The sequence below is a fragment of the Gossypium arboreum genome, chromosome 13 (genome assembly GCF_025698485.1).
Source record: "Gossypium arboreum isolate Shixiya-1 chromosome 13, ASM2569848v2, whole genome shotgun sequence".
NCBI lineage: Eukaryota > Viridiplantae > Streptophyta > Magnoliopsida > Malvales > Malvaceae > Gossypium > Gossypium arboreum.
Window position 1 is genome coordinate 120,840,280 of NC_069082.1, and position 10,888 is coordinate 120,851,167.

Sequence of the window (10,888 nt, forward strand, 5' to 3'; positions counted from 1 at the left end):
TAAAGTAGATGCAAATCGAAATAGTAACAAGCAGATAATGAATTGAGATATTAGATAAATTGAGTTCAAAAATTAGGATCTTTCAAACATTAGTAATATCCACCCGACTATCATCCCCAAGAAAGAAGAGATTATAATAAGAGCAAGATGACTAATACATCTACGGTAAACAAACCATTTAAATTAATCTTAGGCCTATCTATCTAAATCATTGTACAATGATCTTCCCACTTCACTGTTGCTAAAACTATCAATGCATCCACCCTTTGTCTAGAAATCTTTACAAGTTATGTGGGCCACAGGGGGTGCTAAACAATCATATCTACTGACAAAATTGAAAGTTACAACAGTGCCATTCACCACCGGCTGTGATATCGATGGCTACTATACCGAGATGAATAATCCAGGTAGCTGTTGTCCCATCTTTCATCGGTCTCATATTCAAATCCATGAGCTCTTGGAGAATATCTTGAACCGTAGGAGCCATGACTACCAAAATCTTCATATACCAAGGGGCTCCTTCTACCCCTCTCATAATACGACCTTCCCGAGGTGGGGCTTCGTGGCCTTGGAATAGGATCTCTTGGACTGTTAAAACCGTATGGTGAATCATAATTACCATACCTTGGGGGATAGGATGAACTAACTCTGGAGTCAACTCCGGGAACGCCTTCATCTTCATAATCACTAAAATACCTTCGTTCCAGCCCTCTGCTGCCAGATTCAGAAGAATGGTTCACTCTATGGTGCGACTGTGACCTACTCTTGAATGATTCAGAACTTCGACTAGGAGCCCAAAGTTTTTCATCTGCCTCAACAGGGATTGGTGCATTTATGCCTGGAAATTCAACTGTCATTTTCATCCGTGGTTCAGGCTGCTGCACCATCTCAGCAATTTCTCCATCTTCCTGTCCTTCATCGACTTCGGCATCAGCATATATTGTAATTCCAGATGGCTCATCCTCGTCAGGGGCTGAAAATTTTAGAGATGGTCAATTTAAAGTAGCATGAGAAAATAATAAGTCAATGTTTAAGCTGCTAACGCATAATTTAAATTGGCATACAATGGTTCAATCTAGATACGGTGGTTAGAGATCAGAAGATGCGAATTTAAGAGCAAACTATAAGGGGAAGCCATTTTTATTTGTGGCCTGGAATTCAATAAAATTTGTAGACTTCGCGTCTTTTCCTCTACCAAACACTTTGCTTCCATATTTTATTTTCTTGATGCTTAAGATGTGGGGCCCTTAGGACGTTGTCCTAATTATTTGCAGCAACTAGTAAATGTTTATTGGTCAACCCCTCATCTTTATCTCTAAACCATGACACATTATGTATCTCAAACTATTTATCACACAAGACAACTGAAACAGTTGGGGCAAATGGCATGGCCCTTAAGAGAAAGCAGACTGCAATTTCTTCCAATCGTGATTATTTACCAATAACGTTTCAAGGCAACAACTTCAAATATGGTTGAAAGTCTATAGATCAGATGTGTTTAGTTACCTAGATATCCCGGTGGGTACCCAATTTCTCGCATTCTATTAAGCCACGGTGGAGGGTCGAACTCCTGTGGAAGCAAATGAATAAGGAATTTTAATTCTCAAGGGAAAAGGCAGTCCCAATTCCATCATTATCTATGGATGAATATATTAACAAAAAAGAGAAACAACTTAAACAGTTATTACTATCGAATTAAACATAAAGGCATAACTAGAGATATGGCAATATTTCATGTTTAGCCAGAAAGTTTCTGCTTTTCCATCAAAGGAGAGAATGTTTTTTGTTAGCTGTGTAGAAATAAGCCAATAGTCCATGCCCATTATGCGCAACAAGAGAGAATGTGTTTGTTAGTGATGTAGATTAAGAACAAAAGGAAAAGGCAGAATATGTTCATTAGCTAATACTTGGCACAAGTTAATGGAGTCAACATGCTTGGTATTAATGCTAATCATACAATTGAGAAAATAAAACGAAAGCAAGAGAAAAAACTTTTGGAACTTCAGCACTGGGCTCAAAATCAAGTTGATTTCCAATATATTTGGGTCTATCATTAGGTACCACAAAAAGGGGGCAGGGGGAGTTGTCATGGAATGGAAGGAGAGTATTACCCCAAGGCCTAATAGTTGTCGTGTTTCAGCACCAAGAACACCAGGCTTTAGATCATCATACTTTCCACCTTGAGAGTTCTGATAATAGCGAGTTGCATTGCGAGAAGCAGCACTCTGATTACGTTTGGACTTTTGGTGTTGCTTTCGAGCATTGTTGACAGCAACATTGTCACGAGGCTTTGGGCATTGCTTCAGGGAATGACTATAAGAACCACAGTTGAAACAACGGGAAGCCTCGTCTTTTATCTCCAGGCCTCTACAAGTTGCAACATTAACAGGTAAGAGAACATTGAACATTTAAGGTGGAAGGGCAAACATAGAAGTAGGAGAGCCACGCAGGCCACAAGCTGCACCATGCTTATAGTAACATCAACCAAACTAACAGACTACTTTTTTTGGAAAATTTAATATAATTTATTGGCAAGAAAAAGGTTTCCTTGCTACGATTTCTATTTTGTATTTAATAATTACAACTGGTGATCAGTATATTAACTGATTAAACTGTCAACATACCACTGCTATATTTATTTGTGCAATGGAGATTGCTGCATTTAGATTGCCATAACTGAACAAAACAAAATTTACTAACAAAAACAAGAGGAACTTGCTAAAGCAGTTAAAGTTGACTCTGATTTCCAAAACCCACATCCAATGTATCAATCTGACCAACCAAACATTCACATACTTTGGGATAAAAAATACAGCTGCTAAATGAGTCAGCATTGCACATGCAATAAAGCAACAATAAGAATGAGCAAGAGCATAGATAAGTCGAAACAATGAAATAAATGGCAACTTGCATGCAATTTTTTTGGAAGAGTTTGTATGCATGCATCTATTCTAAGCACACAATTGTTTTGGATGCTATTGTGAACTATAAAAGAGCAGTCATGAAAGTGCAAGCGCATAAAATAGGCCCTTCAATCTTATAACAAACTAGCATGTCATTATCCATTTATATGGCGAACAATATTACAAAAAACACAAATGATACTTACCCTTCCAAATTACTTGAAGCATCTGCTGAAGTCAAACCCATTGCAAACCCACGATCATAAAGTGGCACAATATTACCATCCAGAGGGATGAACTCCATATCATGCAGATTCCTTCTTTGATCGTCAATCCAGAATGACTACAAATCCAATAAAAAACAAAACTAATATATTGAGAGAATACAATAAACTCTAGCGCAAGAATCAGCCCTTTTAAAACAGAAATTGCAGATCTCAAGAAACTTTAATGTGCATAAAATTTATAATTATTAGGATTGAAATGTCAGATCCCTTTTTCAAGAGAAAGGAATTTGCTCATGATTTAGAATTCAGATAATGAAGAATTAATTACACAATAACAGATTGCCAATGACATTAAAGAAAGGGAAGGATAAAAGGTACAAAACTGTACCTCTAATAACAACCATTCCAATAACAAAAATCAAAATACATACATCAGGCACAGAACATGGAAGTCTAGGGGATTAAAGACAAGCTTACCACGGCAGAGAGCTTATCTGCACCAACACGTAGAGCAGGAAAGTAGGTCTTTTCTCCTGATTCTGTAAGTTCATTTTCCTGACCAGATTGGATTACATTCAGTTTCATTTAATGTGAAGGATAAAAATACTGCACTATGTAACAATATAAGGTGCAGATGCATACACATGCTTATGCACCCACATGCTCAGACATTAATCCATCTGCATATGCATATTCACTTAAATGCATACCTATTGACACACCATCCTTCCATCAAAACAGACACAGTCAGACAAATATAAATGCACCCATCCATCTATCACCACAGATTTCAGTAGGAGACACCGATTGAGATATAACATCTCTCTGAAAGTTACAGTTAATGATTAAATTCAAAATTCAAACAAATGAACGCACTTAGAAGTACTAGATGGTCCAAACGAACACCACAAGTTCATAAAATACCTAATTCAATCTAAAATGCAGGTACTGTAAAACAATAATTGCCATTATATTCTCAAAAAAGGAAGAATATGATACCCTCAAGGAAAAAAACTAAAACATACAATCTGGAGATAGGGAATTATGAATGATAAATCCAACCTATATCCTCAGTTCTAAATTAGACAAAGGATTTAAATATGATGAATGGAGATAGAAAATTAAAAACCAAGAATTTAACCAGACATACTTGCAATGATGAACCATGTTCAGCTTGCCATTCTGACCACTTCTGCAAAAGCTCCTCAAGCTTCTGTTTACTAGCTCTGGAAAAAAGTAAGGGGGAGATAACAATAAGGAATATAACCTAAAAGAATGTAAAATATAACCCAAACACACTCTATCTTAATTAATCATATTTCTGTCTATTAAACAGAACTTCAAGAAAAGGAATAAAAACATGAAACTTTTCATTCTTTGATTTTCAGAATTAATCTCCGGCCCTAACCTTGTTAAGAAATTATACACAATACGAATAGAAGGTTGCTGGTCATCAAATGTCATCCGAGGTCTCTTAACAACAGCTGACACATTGAATTATGGAAAACAAAAATCATCATGCCATAGGCTCTACGGAAATATTTACTAACATTATACGGAATTGAGCTTATGAAACATACAAATACAGAAGCAAAGCTCTTATATGAGAGTCAGCTAATACACAAGAAAGAAAGCAACAATAACAACTGAGAAGCAGGATACAAATACCATCCATTGTGTGGTTCTGGATGGGACTTCCATTTTCGAGATCAAGACACCGCTTTTTGGTAGACATTGAAGAGCCATCCAATTTCTCTTCAACCTTAAATGATTCAGAATGAGCTCCAGAGCTAACCTCATCCAGTTTCTTTTCAACTCTAAGAACTTCAGTTATTTCATCACTTATTTCCATGTCAGATGAATCACCAGCAAGAGTGTTGTCTACCTTTGCTTCCACAATTAAATTGTTCTGAGGATTTCTAATATCTCCTTCATTCAGCTGCAGGATCTCAGCTTTCACTTCACCATCTTTAGCCTCTGCATTATTAGGTTGAGAATCTACTTGATGAAGTCCATCATCCACATCCCGAAGTTCACCACTTTCACTTCCAGACATAGAATTACTAGACGCAGGAAGGGTGATGAAATCCTGACCTCCCACACTTGTATTACTGCATAACATGAGCCCTTATTAGCAAATTACAATGTAATCAACACATAACCAGCTACTATCATGAATCAAAAGACGAATTATTTTCAGTGCTTTGGACCCATATATGTATTTAGAGTTTTGTATTTGGAATAGTTTTTAGTAAGGAAGAGTTCAGGTCTTCTATTATTTTCTTCTTAAAATTCATAAGCAATCTGTTATCATGAAACATTATTTTGTCATCAGTAAATTCAAAATCACGAGTGAAATTCTTTTTCTCTTCAAAAAAGTGGTTGTTCAATTATTTACTCCCTTAAATAAAACAACAAATAATGCAATAAAATTGGATATAAATGAAGAAGACAACCTATAAAGGTTAAATAAAATGAAGGAGTCTAGTTTTTGCACTACTAACCTTTCATTCATGATCTACTAATTTGGACTTGTAGAGGATTGAAGGATGCAAGTCACACTGCAAAAACAGATATCAAAACACCCATAAGAACTAAATCCCATTCCAATCCCCAGAAAATATAAAACAAGTCACATCCAAGTTTGATATCATAAACAAGGCATAGAGCAGCAGAAGAAGCAGAAGAAAAAACAAATAGGTAACTCAATCAAGCACTTACAGAGAAAATAAGTCAACTAGTGAGTCCATAAAACCAAGATAATATAACCCAATTTTCCCAAACATTGAGAAGCAGATCTCCACAAATGAAAGTAATAAAGGTAACCAACCGTAACGAATATCAAATAATAAAGAGACAACAAGAAGATCAATTTAATACCAAATAAAGCTGAAATCAAATTGTTTAAGTTCCCAGATCACTTCTCATCCTTGCAAAATATATCTCTTTCTTTAATGCACTTCTAAATTTAACTAAACTAAAAAAAGTTTTAAAAAAAGAAGAAGAAACTTCTTTCATTATTTCCTTTACATGCAAACTATAAAACATGTTTTGCTTTTCTTTTCAGATCTCAATGGCTCATTTATAAGAGAAAAAAAAACGAAAAGGAAAAGGAAAAGAGAAACAAACCAGCAATTTTAGGAATGAGCACCTAAAATTTTATGGGTCAACCGAAAGTTTTCAAGAAAATAAAATTGAGAAAGGAGGAAGTTGAAGAGAAATTTTTTAAAACCCTAGAAATTTCATAATTATCGAAAGAAATTACCAAAGTTGGGTGATGGAATTATAGTAACGAGGCTGTGATTCGGGAGAAGATGACAAAGAAAAGGAAGTGCCAGCTGGGTAAGTAGGGAAATCCGGCGCGGCTGGTTGAGGCTGTGAAGAAGAAAATATGTGAAGCAAATTGAGGTTTTTATAAATCCAAAGGCATAAAAGAAGGAAGAAGAGGAAGCGATTGGAGGCTAAAGGCCAAGCTCAAATATTAGGTAAAATTACAAAAATAGTCACGTATCTTTGTTTACATTTATGTTTTGAAATTCCTAAATATTATTGTTATATTTTTCCCTCTTTTATAAATAAAAATAAAAAACATATTATACAGTTTTTGATAATATTATTAAAATAATTTATTTTCTTTTCCAAATCACTAATTATATTTGATAATTAATTATTAGATGTCTCCTAATTGTCTTTTTAACTTAATTTAAAATGTATAATTTCAATCATTTTGTGAATGATAAGGAGGAGTATAGTGAGATAATAATATGTGGAGACATTCGTACTAGAGATGTGTTTTTTTATATATATAATTAATTATTAAAGATGCCTATCATTCAAAATTTTTCAAAGAGTGCTCTATCAAAGTTGACTGAGGATGTGTCATAGATTTCAAACTTTTGAGCTGTATTAAATGGTTTCTATTTTGGAAGGATGAGTTGTGAGGAGGATTTCCCTTCTCCAACAAAAAGATTGTGAATTTATCTCAACAAAAGTCCCTTCTTTAGTTTGGATCGCATTCAAATACGAGTCCAAAGAATGTTAGGTTATATCTATAGATTTATTTTTTATATTTTTGAGTCTAAGACAAAACAATAAATTGAGACTCTTTTAAAAAATTATAAAATATAATACAATAAAATAAAAAAATATACTAGTAATTTCATTAAAATAATACATTTTATTACATTAAGCGAATAAGATATTTTCTAACATAATTTAAAAAAAAACATTTTCATTCAATCACATAAAGTCATAAAGAAAAAGTATGCAGTAGTATATTACAGGGAGAAACTGAATATAAAGTTGACTTAAATGACTTTATTAATTAAAACCCAAAGATATCGTCAAATTAAGAATAAAAAGATTACAAGAAAGAAGAGGAAGGAGGTAGAATTATATTTACAACAATAGTAGATTCAGCAGACCACGAATGGGAGTCACCATGGGCAGCAAGCAGGCGCAGCGGTTAGTTGAATACCTGCAGCCCACACAACCACGCAGGATGACAGAAGAGAGAAGGATTATCGCACCAAAGCCGACAACAACCATCGAAAAAATTATTTTAGAATCTCAAAGTCTCAATCTCTCATATATAAAGTAAAACTAATAACTTCAATTGATTATGTTAATGGATGATGTATTACTTAAATGAATGGGAGTCAGCATGGGCAGCAATACTAGATTCAGCAGACCACGAATGGGAGTCACCATGGGCAGCAAGCAGGCGCAGCGGTTAGTTGAATACCTGCAGCCCGCACAACCACGCAGGATGACAGAAGAGAGAAGGATTATCGCACCAAAGCCGACAACAACCAGCGAAAAAATTATTTTAGAATCTCAAAGTCTCAATCTCTCATATATAAAGTAAAACTAATAACTTCAATTGATTATGTTAATGGATGATGTATTACTTAAATGAAATTTGACCTTATTTAACTTGTAAAAAATTTCTTCTATTACCATGGTTATAGGAAAATAGAGAAGGTTGAATTCTAGTAACCATTGAATTTTTTGGGAAAAGTTGAAATTCTTCATTAGTTTTAACGTTAGGAGTTGGAATTTGGGAACTAGAGGAGGTTTGGAGAAGTCAAGGAGTTGGACATGAAGGCGAAGAATTTAAGGCTCCTTTTAATTTATTTTCTTTTTTTTTCTTGTCTTCAATGAAGCGTTGATCAAAAAACTTAAAAAGTTAAAGATTTTTTCCGACATTAAAAGCTGAAAAAAATACACTCTCAAACTACTCCCAAAGTCGGGCCTATATATTTGATAATGATCAAAAGCATAGTTTGGACTATGCTTGACCTTTTACAATAGCCGATGAGGAAACCAAGGGCAAGTAAGAGTCTTCACCCTAACTTCAAGCTTCTAACTTCTAACTTCGTCCCTGACGATGGCATTAAGGGTCAAGTCATATTTTGCAGGGAAGGAAGGCCATTAGTTTTTAAACGAGCAGAAGTGAATAATCTATGATACTGAGGTTAGAACTTTGTTCGTCATATTTTGGAGTTACAAGATATATTGCAACATGCTTTCTATTTACTTTTTACGCTTAAATAGTTTTCATATTATGTGTTGATTATTTTTAATTTGTAAGAAAATATTTATTAAGTGATATTTATCACGATTTTATGCAAAAGAATAGAAGTTTTTTTAAGATAAAACTAGGCTAATTATGGAGATACAGGAGTCAGATTTTATCTCTTTTCTTTTATGATCATCCTTTGACTTTGATTAAGAAATATTTCAAGATATTATGGAGGATTATTCTAAAATTTTACTAAAGTATTATCAATTCTCTACAATCATGCTACACACCTATAAAAGAATAGTTTTCCATATACGTTGTACAGGCCCAAATTTGCCCGGCCCAGACTCAACAAGCCCAAATCCCTAACCTAAACCAAAACCCAAAATAACCCAATAATTAGAAAACCCTAAAGGCCTAACTGACCCAAAATTTTAAACTGAACAGAACCCTTGCCCTTGACCAGCAGCCTCCACCTTCCGCTCACCCATTTGCCTCGAGCATATCGCCCACGCCTGGCCCCGAGGCCTGACCACCTCTACTCGTCTTTGCGCCAACCCCGTCCTATTACTTCCGTCTAGACCTGCAAACGAAACAAGAAAAAGTGCAGAGAGACACGCAAAGTAAAGAGAAAAACAGAAGCAACAAATAGAAAAAGGGTAGCAAAATAAATAGGCATTCGGCTATGAAAAAAGGGGGGGATGATTTTAGGGGGTTTTCGGATACAAAAAACGTTGTATTACAGGAGATCGGGGAAATCAAGAGTAAAAATAAGAAAAAGGTTGTTTTTGGATTCTATTCTTTTTTCTTTTTTTCTTTTCGATCCTTTTTTATTTATTTATTTTTGGTTTCAAATCCATTTTAAAACAAAAATAAAAGGAAAAGGAGACTTACCTGAACGACCCTGCGATGTCGTCGTCGGGAACTTCTCTCCTGGCGTCAAACTCGGGCTTAAAGGGAAGCCAAGGACCTTTCTTTCGGCTTTTGGGTTGAGAAGGTTCGACCTCTAGACGCGTTCCAAATGAGGGCTAAAATCCCCTCTTTGCGCGACCACGACCACCGCACGCTGTGGGCCACGATGGAGGCATAACAGCGGTGCAAAGGCTAGGGTTCAAAACCCTAGCAGAGAAAAGAAGGGAGAGTTCCAGAATTTTTTTTTAAAAAGTGGCAGTGGGAATGAATTTTAGAAAAAAAATTTGATTTTTATAAAGGCACAAAAACGGTGCCGTTTTGCACCCAATGCCCTAGCGCCGAAACGGCGTCGTTTAGAGCAAATTCGCGCGCGACCCGACCCGCTCCAGGGGGATCCGCGCGTTCTGCTCTTTTGGGGATATTTATCCCTTTGGTCTCCTGCCTTGTACAGTTGTTGCAAATTTGTCATGTTTCCTTTTCTTTTATATTCTTAAATTCACCCCGCTAAACTTGAAAAGTTTTATTTTGGTCCTTTTTAAACGCTGCGCAAATGGGGAGGGATTATTTTCTCATTTGATCCTTTCATGAATGCACGCGTTACAATTTGACCCTTCCCTTTTATTTTAGTTTAGATTTACCCCAAGTACTTATTTTAACACTCAATTTAGTCCTTTTTTTATTATTCATTTATTTTATTATGATTTAGACACTAAATTTTATTTTAATCCCAACCTAATCCTTTATTTATTTAACTTCAAGCTTATTCCATATATATGATTGTTCTGCTTATTTTGTTTCTTTATTTGTTCGTCTTCTTTGATTTTTTAAATTATCATTATTTTCATTTTATTTGCATTATGTATTTTTATGCCTTTTTTTCTTTCCTTCGTCATTACTGTTATTATTAGCATTTTATTTATTCATCTATTTTTATATATTATACATCCCTCAAACATATATAATTATATATATATATATATATATATTAGGGATTTTAATACTTATTTTCTAAATATCTGTTGTTATTTCATTTTCAATATTCGTCATTTCATCTTCTACTAGTATATTTATTATTATTATTATTATTATTATTATTATTATTATTATTACTACTACGTTTCCATACATTTTCCTATTCATCACTATTACTATTTATCTAATTTTATTTATCTATTTATACTTCTATTGTTTTTATATTTCTATGTATTGTATTTCTATTTATGTTTATTATTATTATTATTATTATTATTATTTTTGAACATATCATGTATTTTAGATTATTATCAATTTTAAATATTTTACATATATTATTTCTTTTAAAC

The 10,888-nt window shown here is 34.2% G+C and overlaps 1 protein-coding gene and 1 long non-coding RNA gene across 3 annotated transcripts; both read right to left on the reverse strand.

Annotated features, from left to right (window-relative positions):
• Positions 1 to 35: 35 nt before the first annotated feature.
• Positions 36 to 6,610, reverse strand: LOC108463877 (uncharacterized). Of its 2 annotated transcripts, none has more exons than XM_017763859.2 (10): positions 6,396 to 6,610; positions 5,635 to 5,691; positions 4,799 to 5,241; positions 4,539 to 4,614; positions 4,281 to 4,356; positions 3,608 to 3,685; positions 3,110 to 3,246; positions 2,112 to 2,367; positions 1,507 to 1,570; positions 36 to 973 (listed from the first exon to the last, which is right to left on the reverse strand). In XM_017763859.2, exons 2-10 carry the CDS (start codon positions 5,643 to 5,645, stop codon positions 357 to 359), a joined length of 1,758 nt encoding a protein of 585 aa, XP_017619348.1. In that variant the 5' UTR covers positions 5,646 to 5,691; positions 6,396 to 6,610; the 3' UTR covers positions 36 to 356. The 2 variants fall into 2 exon arrangements, with proteins under 2 accessions (XP_017619348.1, XP_017619346.1); XM_017763857.2 differs by having other exon boundaries at positions 4,793 to 5,241; positions 6,396 to 6,609.
• A 2,270-nt stretch (positions 6,611 to 8,880) lies between these two features.
• LOC128286397 (uncharacterized) lies at positions 8,881 to 9,826 on the reverse strand. The gene is made up of 2 exons (XR_008276938.1): positions 9,549 to 9,826; positions 8,881 to 9,237 (listed from the first exon to the last, which is right to left on the reverse strand). It is a non-coding gene; the product is annotated as an uncharacterized LOC128286397 (long non-coding RNA).
• Positions 9,827 to 10,888: the final 1,062 nt, after the last annotated feature.

Excerpts from the sequence above, each read along its gene's own strand:
- LOC108463877 (XM_017763857.2), bottom strand. Across the intron at positions 2,368-3,109 it reads GCTTCAAGTAATTTGGAAGG|AGGCCTGGAGATAAAAGACG; the intron begins GTAAGTATCATT and ends TGCAACTTGTAG. Across the intron at positions 974-1,506 it reads GTACCCACCGGGATATCTAG|CCCCTGACGAGGATGAGCCA; the intron begins GTAACTAAACAC and ends TAAAATTTTCAG.